Genomic DNA, 18,534 nt, shown 5'->3' with positions numbered 1-18,534 from the left:
TTTACCATTAAATCATGAACATTATTTTTGATACTTGCTTGAGGCTGAATTAGAACAATTACTTCATTACCACTTCCTCATTGAGAAGAAACGTGCCCTGGGTTCTCAGCCTACCACATGCTTACCAGGAACAGCAGCATATGCCTCTAACCTCAGCACTGGGGAAGTAGGAGCAAAAGGATCAGTTCAGTAAGTAAGTACTAAGTGGGCTTTCCTATTCAAAAGGCCTACAATAGACCCTCGCTCTTCTTCCTCCTCCGTCTCTCTCTCTCCCCTCTCTCTGCCTGCTGCCTGAGGATCAGGATATAAAGCTCTCAACTACTTCTCTAGAATCTTGCCAGCCTACAAGCCACCATGCTCCCTGCCATAATAATGAACTAAGTCTCTGAAACTAAGCAAGCCCCCAATTAAATGCTTTCCTTTTTAAGAGTTGCATTGGTCATGGTGTCTGTTCATCTCCATAAAGCAGTGACTAAGACAGCATGGCAACAGTTTCTTACTACATCCCTATGCCCACTCTCAATGTAATTGTTATGCAATTAGGCAACTACTGTATTGGAATCAGGAGTGTTGAGCTGCTGGAGTGACCTATAGCTGGAATAAAACATGTGATACAGAAAAGCACATATGCAGCCAATTAAAAATGTAAAACTGGGTGAGGATGTGGCTTCGAGGTAAAGTCTTTGCCTAGCCTGCAGGAAGCCCTGGCTTCAATCCTTAATACTGAAGGGGATAAAAAGAATAAAAAGTAGTGGAAAATATACCCCTTTAAAAACACATACCAACATTCTACATCTACTGATGAATGACTTACTCTTCCCCACTGCTTCAGAAGATTCTGCATTGGCAGATAGTACTTTATACCAGTCATAAAGTGACATTTAGATTGCTTCCTGTGTCAACAGGTCAAGCAGTAATGAATACCATGTATTTCACAAGTGTGCCATAGATATTTCTAAAGATGAAACTGAGTAGTAATAGTGTCTTGTTATCTTGCCACTTCTTAATTACTGAACTCTAGCTTTGTTAGAGTAGAATTGTTTTATTAGGTTTCTTGGGGAGTTAGGGGAAGAAACCAATAGATAGCTATTTCATTTTACATATTTAATCAGAGATGTTGGGAAGCTCTTCTGACTGCTCAGGGGAACATTTTCTTCCCCCACAGAATGGACTCTAAGGCAGTCTGGCCACCAAGCTTATTTAAGCTCCAAAGGGTGCCTGCCAAGTTGAAAGAGGTAAAATACAAGGTTAACTATTGCAGCATTGTAATGCTAAGCCTTGAATACCAAACTGGATAATCAGTTTTCAAGTCCTTTTGTTTTCCTTTATTAACCCTTCTTATATCATCTCTCTAGCATTTGGGTTTTCCCCAAACAACACAGAGATATGGATCTGAGTACTAGGACTGTATTTAGTAGTTGATCCCTGGAACTAGCAACAGAGACGAGAGGGGTATGGATTTGTTTAGTTTAGTTCAGTTTTACAAGACAGTGTTTCACTGTCTAACAGCTTTGACTGTATTCTCTGCCTCCTGAGTGTTGGGATTAAAGGCATGTGCCACCACTGCCTGGCAGAGTATGGATTTTAAAAATATGCTTTCAATGGACCTCCCTGGAAAGCGGAAATAGACTAGATTCTGCAAGTAGAATGGAAGTGGGTAGGGAGCAAGATGGATCAGGTGGGGATGGGGTGGAGGGAGAGTTCGGGGGAGAGACAGATGGAATTAGGGAGTGTGTGGGGAATGGGATAGAAACCTAGTGCAGTGGGAAAACCCTGGAATCTATGAGGGTGACCCTAGTGAGGACTCCTAGTAATGGAGGATAAAAAATCTGAACTGGCCACTTTTTGTTGCCAGGTAAGGCTTCCAGCAGTGAGACTGGGCTACATTTGGCTGAGTTGTTGGCCCAGGAGGTCCTCTGGAGATCCCTATACAACCCAGAATGATGCAAAGACAGGTCTCTCTCTCTCTGAAAACTGACAGTGGGGCCCCATTGCCAAGGACAACTTCCACTCAGCTGACTGAATGTGGAGAGGTCAAGCTTGTCCAAGCTTGGAGCCTTCCCCTGTACATTCTAGTCGTTGGCATGGAAAGGTACTCTGCAGGCTGTGGAAAGAGAAACGTGGACATCAACTCAGCCACAAAACCTCCACCTACAATCTGTCCTGCCTGCAAGATGTGCTGGGGTAATGGTGGCCTAGAACTTGTGGGAATGGTCAACCAATCAATGTCTGACTTAACTTGAGGCCCACTCCACAAGAGGGTGCCCATGGCCTATACTGCCTGGATGGCCAGAAACTAGAGACTGGTTATCCCAGTGACCTAGCATAGAACCAAACACAATTGATCTGAAAAACAAGAAGATAAAATTATTCTTGATATTCTCCTATACTCATAGATCAATGCCTTGTGATGGGGATGTTCTTCTGTTTATGTGTCTCTCTTATTGGTTGATGAATAAAACACTGATTGACCAGCAGAAGCAGGAAGATAGGTGAGGCTAGGAGACAAGGAGAACCCTGGGAAAAGGAAGGCAGAGAGAGACCTTGAGAAGACACCATGTACAGACCGAGAAGATAGGACACGGCATGCATTCTCTGGTAAGATAAGGCCGTGTGGAAATTCATAGATTAGTAGTTATGGGTTAATAATTAAGAGAGAGCTAGCCAGTAAGAAACCCTAACCATCAATCAACAGTTTTATAATTAATATAGCGTCCGTGTTTATTTGGGGTTAAGGGACCAGACAGAACAGAAACCTCCATCATCAGCCCTGTCCAGCTGTCATCAGAGGCTCCCTCCAGCAGCACATGGGAGCAGGTACAGAGACCCACAAACAGACATTATGCAAGAGTTTAAATTGGAGGTCTCCATCAGCTTCTTTTCCTCAGAGTTCCAGAAACCCTGAAGAAGAGGGTAAGGAAAGACTGTAGGAGTCAGGGGGGATAGAGGACACCAAGAGAACATGGCCCACCGAGTCAACTAAGCGGGGCTCACAGAGACTGAAAGAGCAAGCACCAGGCCTGCATGGGTCCACACCATATAGTTGGAGAGAACCCATGAGTTTTCCTGTGACCTCCACACATGCTTAAATGTATATATATGCAGGTGACCCTCATACAAATGACAAAGAAATAATTGTTATTTTTGTGCTTGCTTATATGTATGTATGTGTACCACATGACTGCCTGGTGGTTTCAGAAGCCAGTGGATGCCCTGGGATTAGTTACAGGCATTTAATAAGCCATTAGGTGGGTGTAGGGGATTGAACCCAGGTCCTGTGCAAGAACATCCAGTGTTGTTAACCATTGGATAATCTCTCCAGTTTCAACTTTTTTTTTTTTTAAAAGAACGTAATATTCTCACAAATGTTTCCGCTGTCACAAACCATTACACAGCCGTCAAGCTCACCTGGTTTCTCTCTAGCTTCAGCCAGCATACATCCCATCAGCAACATGCTATGTGCTGTTTGCTCTGCCGCTAATAGAGCTAGCATACTATTCTGAGGCCCCTGTACTCTGCCCCCCACCTCACCCTGCTACTACCAGCTTTGTGCCATTCCCATGGGTCACATATGATAGGTGGAGTTTGAGGTTCACTGGGTGACATACTGGGTGCAACAAGCCAAACTCTGATGATTCAAACTGCATGAATGGGTGAGCATGCTACCTTGTGGATACGCAGATAAGCAATCACCTAGGAAATGGGCTTCTGGGCAAGGCTGAGGGGGGTTATCTGAATCGTGTTGTGGCAGTAAGGCAGGTATACTGGGGATAGGACCTTTCCTTGGATGGGATCCTCAACGAGAACTGAGCAATAACAGGTATCTATCACTCTGTTTTCAGATGTCAGTGAATACACTTGACCAGCTGCCACAAGCTCCTACAACCCCGACTTCCCCATCATGTCCTTGAAGTATCAGCCAGAATAAACTTCCTTTCATAAATTGCCTTTGCTGAGCTGGAGAGATAGCTCAGTGGTTAAGAGCACAGACCATTCTTCCAGGGGGGTCAATTCTCAACACCCACATGGCAGCTCATAACTGTTTGTAACTTCTGTTCCAGGAGATCTGACACCCTCACACAGATATACATGCAGGCAAAACACCAATGCACAGAGTACAAATAAATTTTAAAATAAATAAATTGCCTTTGCCAGAGAATTTATCACAGCAACAGGGAAAGAAGCTGAGATAACATTATTAAGGAAAAAGCAAGCCTCCATAAGGAAATCTGCCCCTGCATCACCCGGAAATCCCTATTCCAAAGGAACCAAGCCCCCCAAAAGTGCAAACACCACGGTAGGTGTCCCAGGCATTTGTGGGCATTGCTATCAAGTTACCTGGAAATGTTAGTAACATTACTCTTTGAGTATCAAGCCATGTAATAGCAACTCGAATTTTTAAATCAAAGGGAAATAAGTTTGAACTGAAATAAAAAAATTTACTGTGGGGAAAATGGAATTTTTCTTTTGTTTTTTTCCAGCCAGGGTTTCTTTGTGTAGTCCTCACCAGGATTAAAAGTGTGAACCACCATTGCCCAGCAGGAAGTTTTAATCCTCCTGCTGGGGAAAAGGATGGTATAAATCCATAAAGACCAGTTATCCTATGCAGGGGCCCGGATGCTCTGATGGTTATAAATTCTTTGCAATTCCTGACCTGTGATTTATCAGGTAAAACCCTTAGTTGAGAGATCTTTAAGGTTTTTTTGTTGTTGCTGTTGTTACTGATGGGCTTTTGCTGTTTATTTTTGAAGACAAGGTCTTACTATGTAGCCTTGGCTGTCACAGAACTTGCTCTGTAAAACAGGCTTACCTCAAAGATCCTCTTGCCTCTGCCTCCTGAGTGCTGGCACTAAAGGCTAAATCCAGAGATCTTTGAAGGGACAGTTTATGAAACAGAATTAAAGGCCCTATGGCAGGGTGGTGGTCATGCACTGCATTGGCACTAGAATGCACTTCTGAAAGCATATCAAGTTCTATTATCAAAATAATGTTTGTTGTTTTGTGACAGAATTTCTCTATGTAGCCCTTGCTGTCTTAGAATTCATTTTGTTAACTAGGCTGACCTCAAACTCAGATCCTCCTGCCAGCCTCTGACTGCCTATCTGGGATTAAAGGTATGTGCCACCATGCCTGGCTATCAGAATAGCTTCTTAAAAACAATTCTATTTAGTGCAAACATGCACACTCCATGGCCCACATGTGCAGGTCAGAGAACAATTAAGAGTCAGTTTTCTCCTATCACCATGGGCTCTAGGGATTGAATGCAGGTTGTAAGGTTGTCAGCCCACTGGTAAAATGTCTTGTCTAAAGTAACAGTCAGGCCTCTTCAAGAGTGGCAACACAGGCTTGAGTTATACAAATGGAGAAAATGGAGAAGCTGTATCCTTTCCCTGTTTTTTTTTTCAAACAGAAGACTCTTTTTACAAAGCCTACTGACCACAGAACTCCAGCTCTTTGTGTCCTGTATCAGAAACCTTTGCAAACCTAAATATTGTTAAGGTCTTTTCGCTTTCTTTTATAAATTTTTATTTAAATTAGAAGCAATCTTATTTTACATCAGGCCCAGTTCCCTCTCCCTCCCATCCTCCCATTCCCCCCCACAACTCCATCAACTCCCCAGGGTGAGGCCTTCCATGGGGGATCATCAAAGTCTGCCACATCATCTGGGCCTAGGCCTAGTCCCCCCACCTCCCCTGTGTATCTAGGCTGAGAGACCCTCCATAGGGAATGGGCTTCCCAAATTCATGCACTAGGGATAAATACTGGTCCCACTGCCCCATAGACTGCCTGGGCCTCCCAACTGACACCCACGTTCAGGGGGTCTGGTTTGGTCCTATGCTGGTTCCCCAGCTGTCAAGACTAGGGTCCATGAATTCCCACTTGTTCAGGTTAGCTGTTTCTGTGGGTTTCCCCAGTATGGTCTTGACCCTTTTGCTCATCACTCCTCCCTCTCTACAACTGGATTCCAGTTCAACTCAGTGCTTAGCTGTGGATCTCTGCTTCTGCTTCCATCAGCTACTAGGTGAAGGCTCTAGGATGGCATTTAAGGTAGTCATCAATCTCATTATAAGGACATTTAAGGTAGCCTGTCCACTGTTGTCCTTTTGATACAGCTAATGCCTATAAAACACAAACACGAGATTCAGCGCCCACGTGTTTATTGAGGGAAGGGAGAGAAGGGGGTAGCTGGTGGCCAACCCAAAGCAGGGGGGAGAGAGAAAAAGAGCAGAAAAGAGGGGGGGGGGCAGAGAGAGGCACACTTGCTTTAAAAGGGGGGCTTGCACATGTGTAACTGAGTCCTCTAGCAGCCAGGTAAAGCTCGACAGCGATGACATGGCCATGAGTGTCCTCCCATCGTTGGGGGCGGGGGTCAGCAGGCTACTGATTCCTAACATCCACTATAGCTTAGATTCTTAGTTGGGAATCATCCTTGTGGATCTCTGGGTATTTCCCTAGTGCCAGATTTCTCGTTAAGCCCATAATGGCTCTCTTTATTAGGGTTATCTCTTTTCTCGCTCTCCTTCTCTATTCTTCCCGACTCAATCTTCCTGATCCCTCATGTTCTCCTGCCCCCTTCCCTTCTCCCTTCCACTTTATCCTACCTAGCTCCCCCACCCCTATGCTCTCAATTTGTTTAGATCTTGTCTGAACAATTGTTCAGACCATGTATGTCTCTTAGGATCCTCCTTGTTTCTTAGCTTTTCTGGTGTTGTAGATTATAGGCTGTAATCCGTTGCTCTAATATCCACTTATGAATAAATACATACTATGTGTGTCTTTCTGTTGTCTGGGTTACCTCACTCAGGATGGTTTCTTCTAGTTCCATCCATTTGCCTGTTAATTTCAAGATTCCAGTCTTTTTTTCCTCTGAGTAGTACTCCATTGTGTAAATGTACCACATTTTCTTGTCCATTCCTCAGTTGAGAGGCATCTAGGTAGCTTTCAGGTTCTGGCTATTACAAACAATGCTTCTTCCCCCTGCCCCCCCAGAAATCTTTCTTGCTCTGGCATTGTCCTAAGAGTCATTATCATATTATGTCAAAAATTCTCTTTATAAACAGAAGAGGATGAAAGAGATTAATGGACTACATGTGACATGAAAGCAGAACTATTTGAGAGGGTGAACAGGTGAGGGGGAGATCAGCAAAAAGGGGACAGGAGGAAATGTGGGAAGGGATAAGACCACAGTATGACATGTACAAAAACATCACCCTGAAACCTATTACTGTGTATAACTAACCTAAGCCACACAGCTCCACTTTCCACTCTTCTAATTATGACAATATTACCAGATTCTCCCCTTTACCCTACCACAAATATTTTAAAAATTAATTTGTTACTTCTCTAATGCAATCTTTAAGCTAGTGGCCCAACTCCATGACATGCATAACCACCATCTCCCAGTAGCCACTAGCCCTGAATAGTTTATAAAACATAAATACTTTTCACACTAATCACATTTTGAATGCTGAACTAATGGCTCCTTCATTGTACAACACAAGTATATCATCATCATCTCCAAGTTCTATTGAATAAAGTTATTAGTGATAGCTTTCATTTTGTTTTTAAAATATTTATTACTTATTCGAGTATGGCACACATCATGCCAAGGCACATGACTAGTCAGATGACCTTCCTGAGTTGGCTGGCTGTCATTTCCACTGCTCTGCATACCAGGGTAGATGGGTTATGAGCTGTCTCTGCTTCCGGTCTCCACAAAGAAGTGTGCTGGGACTGCAGACCATCTACCTTGTCTTAAAAGCATGAGTTCCATTAACTGGGCATGTTAACAAACATCTTTTAATCCCAGAACTCCAATGCTCTAGGAGGCAGAGACAGAGGTAGAGGTAGGTGGATCCCCAAGCCCAAGGCCAGCCTGGTCTATAGCCAAAGATACAGAGAGAAAACTTGTCTCAAAAAAAAAAAAAAAAAAAAAAAAAAAGTGTGTGTGTGAGGGGTTCTCAAGGGATGAAACTCAGGTACATGGGGCTTCACAGATAGCAATGCCTCTTGTCCTTTGATATTTACACACTTTGTATATAGTTTCCAAATTTCAGCTACCCTTGTGTTTCTCACTGCACTTTGCCCTCTACCAATTGCTTGGAACAGTCAAAAATAATATGACTATACCAGTTAGATAAGCCTTTACCTGGCTAATCAAACTCACTGGGGGAAGTTTTAGGAAAGTAAAACTTTCCTAAATATGCAAACATGAAATCAACAGTGCTCACAGAGATCCTGGATTAGATGAACACACATTCAGAAGTAAGTCATTTCCCACTTCCACAACAGGGAAATAAGATACTATAGAAACAGACACATTTTCTACAAACTGCATATACTGAATTCTCCAAGATAGACCATGTTCAATAGGAAATTGAAGTTTATTTAATTTACACAAGTCACATCTGAGAAAATGAAAATGCTATTTACATAAAACAGATTAAAAATACATATTATGTGTATTTTAATGTGGTAATAGCCCCCAGGATTCAAACCTGGATTCCAGTACTTGCATCTTGTAGTTAATTTACCAGGAGTTATACCGCAGGGCAAAGCTGGCAGTGTAACTCACACTTCATGTACAAGGTTTGGCATCGGTGGAGGAAGACACAATCTCTTCAGCACATGTGCCAGTTTCTGAGTCTTCCACTTCAGAATCCTCAACAGTTTCCAATTCAGAATCGAATTCCTGACTATCCGGTGATTCAAAGCTATCCAGAGGTTCATGACTCAGCCTCTTTTAAGGAATAAACCAGCAATTTATTGTAAAGATCTTGAACTGAAATCACTATTAATCAGTATAATGATACAGCAAGCAACCCACCAATGTTACAATACCCCCAATAAATTCACTTACAGTGTTCTATCAAAGTATATACAGTGCTACATCATATTCCAGCAAAATCCAGTTAGTAATTTGCTGTTTTTTATTTATTTATTTATTTATTTTTAAATGCCCTGACTGAGCTGCTTCCAAAGCACAACTGAAATTGGTACTTCTCTAGGAAAGCACAGAACCATGTGTTTTTACTTTCCAGCCAGCTGGGACCATATTCTAAAGCCAACAGAGAGGACCAGTTAAGTACTTCAAACATTGTCACAGCAGAGCTGCAGAGATGACTCGGTGGTTAAGAGTCTACACTGTTCCTCCAGAGGACCAGAGTTCTATTCCTAGCACCCACATCAGGTGCTTATAATTCTAGCTCCAGGCCATATTTACATATAATTAAAAATAATAAAACAACATTGTCATGGTTTTAAAATGTTAAGAAAGCAATTTAATGTGAGATTTGAAAAGCTTTCCTCCCATTGGTAAGATGGATTTGCTTTGTAAATATAAAAAAGGCTGAAAGCATTTTTATCAAGCCAAGCCAGGTAAAGAAAGTAACAGAAATCAAGCTGACTCTTGGAAACACATTAGCTACTTCCCAAATTTAAAAAGTCAGGTAAAACCTATTTGTTTTTATAAATGATAGTTGATAACATGCTTATAAAACTAGAACCTAGAAATGTGTCAATTATGCAACAGAGTAACTTTTCTTCTTTTTCAGATGTGAGCTTATTACTACCATTTTTTAGGTAAGGAAAATAAATCCCTGATAGGATAAATAAGCTACTCTATCCAAGAAACTCCCTGGTGCTAGAGATCTCATTAAAATGTTGAACACTCACAGACCACAACACTGCCTTGATGACTCTGAACCCAATAAATATGGAATTACCTACCTCAATTACCTCTGCCATGTACTGTACGTGTTCTGCTACTTCTGCCAACTCTTTATTCTCCTTTCTTAGGCGGGCAATTTCACTGTCCTTCTGTTCAATTTCTTTATGAAGCTATATAACAAAAATAAAGTTCAGTATTCCATAAATCCACTCTGAATCATGCAGTAACTAAGACAGCAGGACATGTAGTCAAACTTCCATTAGACCAACATTCAAACTGGTCTATACCACTTCAACTATGCTGAAATGAGAAGGAACACTACCAGAACTCTATAAATGGTAAGAATGCAATACATACTTTCTCGTTTTCTTTAAGTGCTTCATAGAGAGCTTTCCTTCGTTTTTCTGCCACTTCTTTCCAATACTGGGAAGATGGGTTTTCTGAAATAAATTAGTGTTTTACATAACTTTAAAAATTAGTGCTAAAACCCTGTCGGAGGCCAGTCTAGACTGAACAGCAAATTCCTATTTTGAAAACACAAAACCTACTGCTATAAAAACCTCAGTACTTTATTTCTATTGAAAATTTTCCAATCTGCTTTTTATTTTTTCCCAACATATCAGTTCTCAATCCTTAAAAAGAATTGCACCACAAGGAAAATAAGTGCATATGTATTACCTACACAGTTTAACATTTTACAAAATTTGTTTTGTGCTTATGCATTTTTATTTGGCCTTTATGGGAGACAGGAACTCTACAACCATTGAGCTATATATACTCTCAGCCAAAATATTGTTAATTTGAAAAGTCTGGACTAATTAATTTGCATATAGTTCTTAATTTTCGATTTGTTTCAAGCTCAACATTTTTCGCAGGAATATTGCATAAATGCATTGTATCTTCAATGTAATATCAGGCAGAGCATACCAATCTGTAATATTGAATATAAAATTTGATCATTTGATTTGGTTGCTATATACTAAATTTCTCCCTTGTAAAGATTGTTTTCTTTGGTAATTAATAAGAGATCTGGCAGTAAAACTTGAGTTTGTTAATCTGTTCCCCAATCAACTTTAACTCTACTGGTGGTTCTTATCTAAATCTTCTATAATGTACAGTGAATGTGGTTTTCAAAGGAATTCTCCCTCTCCCATTTTTCTCTTAAGTTATAATTACAGGTTCATATGCTTGTTTCTATTCACTGTACCAAGAATAATTCTTAGTCTTTTCATTGTTTTTGAGACATGTACCCCAGGCTGGCCTTTAACTTGATAAATGGCTGAGAATAACTATGAAGTGATCCTCAAAACTTTACCTTTGAAGAGCATGCATTAGGGTGTGCGCCACCCTGCCTGGATTTATTAGTAGCCATTCTTGCCACTATTAATTTTGATGCTGAAATTTTCACACATTTAATCAGCGTGGATCTCGTCACATAGAGTCTGTTCTTTAAATATGGCCAACATTTTTGCTTATTTTCTGGTATGAGATGAAGGATCACTTTATAGTATTCCTAAACACTGGAATGCTGGAGTAAGCCATTTCCTCAAGAGCTTCAGTACAAAATAGTGTTTACACAACAAGAATTGGATATCTGCTGTGTTTCTTGCTTTTGATGGAGGAGTTTCTAATAATCAATTTAAACTAATACTGTAAACCAATTCAACAATCCATTCTTCCCTTCTCCATTCCATATTTGTACTTCCATTCACCCTATTAAGTACTTGCCTCCCAACACCAACACATTACTCATTTGCTCCATCCTAAACTATATAAAAGATTTTTCTTTCCAAGAGTACACCAATGCACTACCAACAACAGATTTAACAAAATTCAGGCACTCCCTGTGGGTCTTCTAATTCTAATGATATATCCCACTGAAGTTCTTAAGTCACAGTTATACAGACACTTTCTATGACTAAGGTCACTGATTGCCATGTGTATAGAACTAACCTTTGACTGATTTTAACCTAATCAGGTACAAACATTACAAGTCCTGTTTCATAAGAACTACAAAGTTCTATGCAGTAGACCAACCATTTGAAATTTTGTCCTGTAAAAGGACTTTCTGCTTCTAAACTTCTTGCAACATCCCAGGCAACTCACAACAAACCCAAACATTACTGTGAGTGTGACTTTGAGCACTCTAGGCTTTAATTTCTCATGACCTCTGACCAAATCAGAGGAAAAGTCTCCCTATGAGCCAGGTGTGGTAGTCCAAGACTCTTGAGTGAGGCAAGACTGATTGATTTCAAGGCTAGGTCGGGGCTATACAGTGAGTTCTATCACTTTGTGTTCTCTTGGAATATTCAAATCCTTTCTCTATTACCACTTTTTTTCTGAAAAGCCCATTTCCAGGTCTTGTAAAATCCCAATGTAATTTACTCTCACAGACACCAATTTCGTCATCCTCCTGTTCTTTAATATTTTACCCACACTGGGGTCTTGCCAAGCAAATGGTTCCATGTGTCCAAATTTAGAGTATTAGCCTATTTATAATACAAAATTTTAAATTATCAAACAGTAACTTCACCAAATAATACACCTCCATCAAAATTTAAACTTTCAAGACAAGGCTATTTTCTTTTTTTCCGTACCTTTAATCATAAGATCAAATGCTTCCTGGGTGACATCTCCAACATCTTTATTTTCACTGGCTTCTGGACCAGAGTTTGAAGTCTTAGATGTTAACTGGTCATTCCAATGCTTCCTTTTGGACAAGCCTTTTGGCGACTGTGATAAAAAAGCTTACTTCCTTAGATTTGATGAACAAGAAAGCTACACTGCTCAGTTATTCAAAGAAAGCTACACTGCTCAGTTATTTATGTGTTTAAGATTTTTTTTTTTAAGTTATACAAATCAAAACTACCAAAATAGGGCTGGTGAGATGGCTCATCAAATAAAGGTACTTGCTGCCAAGGCTGACAACCTGCATTCAGTCTCTGGTTCCTACAGAGTAACAGAAGCATATTCCTGAAAGCTATCCTATGACTTCAATTATGTACTATGGCACTTACATGCTCCAAAGTCCATGCAAACACATATATACCCACATGGGTGTGTGCACACACAAAATAAATAATTGTATTGTTTTTTAGATTTTATTTGTAATTACATTTTTCTGTCTGTGTGTGGGTTTATGGATTTGAGTGTTGTCCTTGAGCAGAAAAGGGTGTCCTGTTCCTTCTTTAAGTAAGAGTTACAGGCATTTGTAACTCTTGTTACATGTCTGACATGGGTACTCTGGAAAAGTGGTATGTGTTCTTAGTCACAGAGATTCTCTTCAGCCCATAAATGTAATTTTTAAAAACTACCAGAATGTATAATATTGTTTTAGGAATTGTATTTGCAGCAACTATTTTGGTTAGAATTGGACTAAAGTTTAGCTACAATTAAATTAGTATTTAAGAAAATCTCAGAAATGTTTAATGCTGACTGACCGTCTCCCCATTCAAGCTCTGTACACATACCTCATTTTCTCTGCCAACAAGAGATCCAGCTGCAGAAGGCTGAATCATTTTCAGTGTTCTCCTTGGGACAGGACTGTTCTAAAAGTCAAGATGATTCATTATCTGGTTACTGCATATGATTACTTTCCAAGTAAATAGTCTTAACTTGTAAATAGTCTTAACTATAATTAAAAGAGAGAAAGAAAAAAAAAAAAAAGAAAGAAAGGAAGGAAAGAAGGAAGGGAGGAAGGAAAGAATAAATCACCGAGAACACAAGATTTGGCCTGACATTTATCTTACAATGCTGTATTCAGAATAAGATGTTGTCTTATCAACCAGAAAATTTATTTCCCAATATTATAATAAAGTTCAAAGAAATACTTAAGAGTGTGTGGGCCATACCACCCAAACCAGACACACACAGGTAACTTTTCTCATTCTACTACATATTCTTGCTGTAATCATTGTCAACCTATCTTATTTAGTTAAAACACATACAACACACACACTTTCTATGGTGGCACTGATAGTTCAAATAATGTATAACAAATTTTCAATTAAAAAATGATTAACTGTATTCTTTAAAAAAAAATCTTCCAAACTGGGAACTTACTAACATTCTACTCACAAAAGAGGTTAACAATAAGAGAAAAGGCTAGCTACTCCACAAAATAATTTTCCCTAGTCAAAAAGATTCACCTCAGAACTCTAAATATCCCCAAACACTATGGGCATTGTGAAGGAAAAAAACAAAAACAAAAAAAAAACAAACAAACAAAAAAAAAACAACCTGCTGGTTTGTTTTTGTCAAAAACCAGGACATATCTGGGAATAGGGAATCTCGGCTGATTAAAGAGTGACCTATAAACAAGCATGGGATATTTCTCATTGATAACTGATGTGAAGGGCTCAGCTGTTGCCAGTGTCATGCTTGGGTGGGTGTCCTGTGGTGCATGAGAAAGAAAACTGAGCAAGCAAGCAGGTAAGGAGCATTCCTCCATGGCCTACGCTTCAATTCCTGCCTTGTGTTGCTGTCCTGGACCTCCCTCAGTGTTGGTCTGTGACCTGAAAGCTGAAAGAAACTCTTTCCAGGTTGTTTTTGGTCATAGTAGCTTTTGTTGTTTTGGGTTTTGATATTTTTGTGACAGGGTTTCTCTGTGTAGCCCTGGCTGTCCTTAAACTCACTCTGTAGACCAGGCTAGACTCCAATTCAGGGATCTGCCCTCCTCTGCCGCCTCAGTGCTAGGATTAAAGTGTGCACCACCACCACCTACCAGACTTGGTTATGGTGTTTTATCACAGAAATACAAACCCTAATACAGAAATGTAATTTAAAATATTTTTATTATATTTACTTATGTACAGAGAGAGAGAGAGAGAGAGAGAGAGAGAGAGAAAGAGAGAGAGAGAGATCAGAGGACAACCTGCAAGTCAGCTCTCTCGTTTCACCATATATTGCAGATTCAACTCAGGTCATCAAGCTTGGCTACAGCATCTCACAGGCCCAGGAATGTATTTCTTACTTATTTGTTAAAGACAGGGTCTTTCTATATAGCCCTGGCTGGCCTTGAACTTACAGAGATCTACTTGCTTCCTCACCAGTGCTGAAACTAAAGGCTCCTACCACTCACTACACATAGCACCAGGAATGTAATTTTTAGGAACACGCTGTAGGTGGAAGCAAGTGCTTGTGTATTTAAAGGATAGTCCCTCCTCAACTATCACCCCACAACAGAAGTAGATTTTCCACAAGTCCATTCACTACTACATTGATAAAATGTCTTGTGCCTTAAACAAATTAAAATACTGTTTCAGGTGCTAACACAGCACCTGTAATCCCAGCACTTTGTAGAAAGAGGTAGGTGGAGGGAGCTCTCAGAGTTCAGGACTAGCCTGAGATCTACATTGTGAGGGACACACTAACCAGGGCCCCATAGTTAGGGCCACATACTGAGACCCTATATAAAAAAAACAAACAAACAAATAAGCAAACAACAACAAAAACAAGCCATGCGGGGTGGCACATGTACTCAAGGGAGCAGAGGCAGGTGGATTTCTGAGTTTCAAGCTAGCCAAAGCTACACAGTGAGACCTTGTCTCAAAACAATCCCTCCCACCAAATAACCCTCTAAAATCCCCAAACTATTGTCTTATAAACAAAAATGTAGATAGCCCCCATATGTTTCCTGATTTGTAAGTTCTATTAAAAAAAAAAAAAAGAATCATTAGTTATACTGCCACCATGGGATAGCAAACAATGGGTGAATACTCAAACAAGGTTAGCAAGAACATGACACCACACCAGCGTGAGAAAGTTACTGTACTTCACACGACAAAGTTCACCTTTCCCACGGTAAGGTTTCTACTGTTGATTATTATCTCACTATTTAACTGAGGGACAATTGCCAACTACCATGAGAACAAATATTACACCAACATTTCAGATATAATTTAGATTACAGATTAATCAAGTCTCTAAATAGAAGAAAATAAAACTAAATGTTTGATCTTCATAATGGTCAAAGAAGCCAACTAAGTTGCTGTCGTATGCACACTTATAAAGACCACTTCCAAGATTTACACTTTATACATGTAAGTTTTAGAAAAAAAATAACCCAAGGAATGTATACTACATAACATTCTTTTCTATATACTCATATACAGAATAACAGACTTCTAGACTCCAAGCTTCACTCATATATTTAAATCTTAACCTTTTCAGAAAACAATTTCATATTCTGCAAACCCTCTCCTCCAAATTATATGCAAGAGTACACTCAGTTTTCCAACTTCTGATAATGAATGCTAAATTTAAATTAACCCTGGGGGGGGGGGCTGAGGAAATAAATGGTTTCAGTTTGGGACCAGCCTGGGCAACACAGCAAGACCTCACTTTTTTTTTTTAAGTTGTCTTAAGTCAAACTTTATGATTTCACATACCAAGAATAAGATTCTATTGTTTAAATTTATCATTATTATTATTATTAAACTATACATATTCTCCACTCCCCTCTCTCCTTCCACCCTTTCCCCCATGCTCCCAATTTACTCTGGAGGTTTTAAGACCTCACTGGTAATTAAAACAAACAAATCCAAGAACATTTAAGAGGTCCCATTACATACCTTTACACTCTCTCCAGCTCCTTCCTGTTTCTGCTTCATACTGGAATTCATTTCTCAGCTGGCAACACACACACATACAAACAATTTAAAAACAGTATGGTCTGTATCTGAAGATAAGAGGCTAGATTTTTTTTTAATTATTTACACTACAAAAATATTACTACTTTGTGATAGAACCATTAAGATGGCATGGTGCCTTGTACAAAATACAACGATCTCAAAAGGGTGCCAGGAAATGCAAAACAGGCTCTTAAGCACACTCAGCTCTACCCTAAAGAATACCATCCTGCCTGTCATGGTGGCACATGACTGCAATCCTGGAATGCGGTGGCAGAGATAGGAACATATCAAATTGGAGATCAGCCTAGGCTACATAGCCAGGATCCTGTCTCAAAAAAAAACAAAAAACAAAAAACATTTGGCTGGGTATGTAGCTCAGTGGGTAGCGGGTAGCGTGCATAACTAGTAGGCTCAAAGGCTGGGCTCCATTTCTAGTGCAGCATACACCATGCCTAGTGGCACAAGCGGTTGGGAAGGAGAAACCGAATTCAAAGATATTCTCAGCTACATAGCAAACTTAAGACCGACTCCCTCTTACTTACATGTAATTACTAATTTGCATTGTGTCCTAGCACCCACACATGTATGCAAATATAAACAGCTTATAACCCTGTGTAGAATAGTGCTATTTTCCACTCTATTTCATGTTAATAAAGCCTTATTGGAAACCCACTCGAGGGACTCTAGATGTGTTCTTTTCTGTTGAGTCGGCTAAGTAGGCAAAGCTGACCTAGAACTCTTGAACCTCTCTCCGGCTGACTCAGCATCCTGAATGCTGGAGATTGAGCACAACCACGCCCAAGCTTAGGTAATGTTTCCCAAAATGCAGGTAATGGCCCAAGATCCTGTTACCATTCATTAGCTGGGAGCATAGAGCAAGTCCGAGGAGAACCCACTATCTATCACCTACACCGGCACCACTGGAATAGGAGACGGAGGATTCAATGCCCTTTTCCCAGGAGCAGCATTTGCAGAGCTGCCTGGGAACTGGCTGGAGGTAGTACCCAGCTCAGGCCCCAGTCACGGCGTCCCTAAGACCAAGGGATCGCACACCTTCGCCAGCGCGCCAGCCCCGCCCAGCGCGGCGTGAGCCAGCCAATAGGAAGCGCGGACGCCAGAGCGCGCCAAAACCGACCCCACCGTGGCGCAGCCCTGGCCTCAGCTCACCCAGCTTAGCCTTGCTGCTGGCTGAACACTACGGGCCGAGACTCGGGTCCCCTTCAAGCCCTCGCCTGTCCTGGCCAGTTCCCCGCCGCTGTGAAGGCAGACCCGGCTTCGGGCCGGACGGGAGACACCGCTGCCGCAGTTGCGCTCACCCCGCCTCCGCCCCCGTCCCCGCGGCCTCGTACTTACAAACTACGGGCCTCCGTCCCCAGCCCAGCGACCTAAGAGCGGGACGAACTCCGGGCAGCACGCTGGATCCAACGGCGCCGGAACGAACCGAACCTGCGGACTGACCCGCCGACCGGGCTAGCTGACGTAGATGAGGGGCGGGGCCTTGGAATCCAGCCAATCGCCTCTTGCCGCCGCCCACCGCGCCCAAGGATTCCGTGCGCCTGCGCAGTCGGCCACGGCTCCTGTAGTACTGGGTGAGGTCACTAGGGTTCCTCTTGGTGTAGAGCTCTGTGCCCTCCGACCTGGGCTTCTGACCCTCTGTCGGGAGAAGCTCCAAGCTTCGGTACTCTATAGGTACTCTGCTGGAGAGAACAAAGGATCTACTCCTACTAGCGACGGAATATACATATATATTTTTATAGGTATTTTATGTATTTGTATATTGTTTGTGGGGTGGGGTTTTTCTGTAACTTTGGAGGCTGTCCTGGAGCTCGCTCAGTAGACCAAACCGGCCTTGAACTCACAGAGATCTGCCTGCCTCTGCCTCCAGAGTGCTGGGATTAAAGGCGTGCGCCACCACCGCCCTGCTGCTATTCAAAGTTTTTAAAGAATTTTTTCCTGAAGAATGTAATAGAATCTGGGGGTGATCGCTACCTGTGATCCCAATACTAGGGAGGCTGAGGCAGGAGGAACTTGTAAAAGGACTAAGGCGATGGTTCAGCAGATGGAGGTGCTTACTACTGAGACTGACCGTGTACGCTGCTCCATCCCCAGGACCCACATGGTAAGAGAGAACTGACTCTTTAAAGTTGTCCTCTGACCTACACACACACACACACACACACACAATAAACAAATAGGTAGATGTAACAAAGAAGAGGAAAGACATGCATAAAG

General features: G+C 41.3%; 1 protein-coding gene across 2 annotated transcripts; it reads right to left on the bottom strand.

Annotated features, from left to right (window-relative positions):
• Window positions 1–8,365: 8,365 nt before the first annotated feature.
• Window positions 8,366–17,789, bottom strand: LOC127234110 (geminin). Of its 2 annotated transcripts, none has more exons than XM_051200852.1 (7): window positions 17,656–17,789; window positions 16,243–16,300; window positions 13,141–13,218; window positions 12,268–12,403; window positions 10,028–10,110; window positions 9,730–9,840; window positions 8,366–8,740 (listed from the first exon to the last, which is right to left on the bottom strand). In XM_051200852.1, the coding sequence occupies exons 2-7, from the start codon at window positions 16,291–16,293 to the stop codon at window positions 8,579–8,581; spliced, it is 621 nt and encodes a 206-aa protein (XP_051056809.1). In that variant the 5' UTR covers window positions 16,294–16,300; window positions 17,656–17,789; the 3' UTR covers window positions 8,366–8,578. The 2 variants fall into 2 exon arrangements, with proteins under 2 accessions (XP_051056809.1, XP_051056819.1); XM_051200862.1 differs by lacking the exon at window positions 17,656–17,789 and adding an exon at window positions 17,213–17,276.
• Window positions 17,790–18,534: the final 745 nt, after the last annotated feature.

Source organism: Phodopus roborovskii, unplaced genomic scaffold, assembly GCF_943737965.1.
Source record: "Phodopus roborovskii unplaced genomic scaffold, PHOROB, whole genome shotgun sequence".
Lineage (NCBI taxonomy): Eukaryota > Metazoa > Chordata > Mammalia > Rodentia > Cricetidae > Phodopus > Phodopus roborovskii.
Note: the sequence above shows the minus strand (reverse complement) of the source record. Positions and strands in the feature narration are given on the sequence as shown.

Bases quoted from the DNA above. Each gene is read 5' to 3' on its own strand.
- LOC127234110 (XM_051200852.1), bottom strand. From the start codon at position 16,293: ATGAATTCCAGTATGAAGCAGAAACAGGAAGGAGCTGGAGAGAGTGTA. The intron at 9,841-10,027 runs GTATGTATTGCA...TTTGTTATATAG, and splicing joins CACTTAAAGAAAACGAGAAA to CTTCATAAAGAAATTGAACA. The intron at 8,741-9,729 runs GTAGGTAATTCC...ATTCCTTAAAAG, and splicing joins ACATGGCAGAGGTAATTGAG to AGGCTGAGTCATGAACCTCT.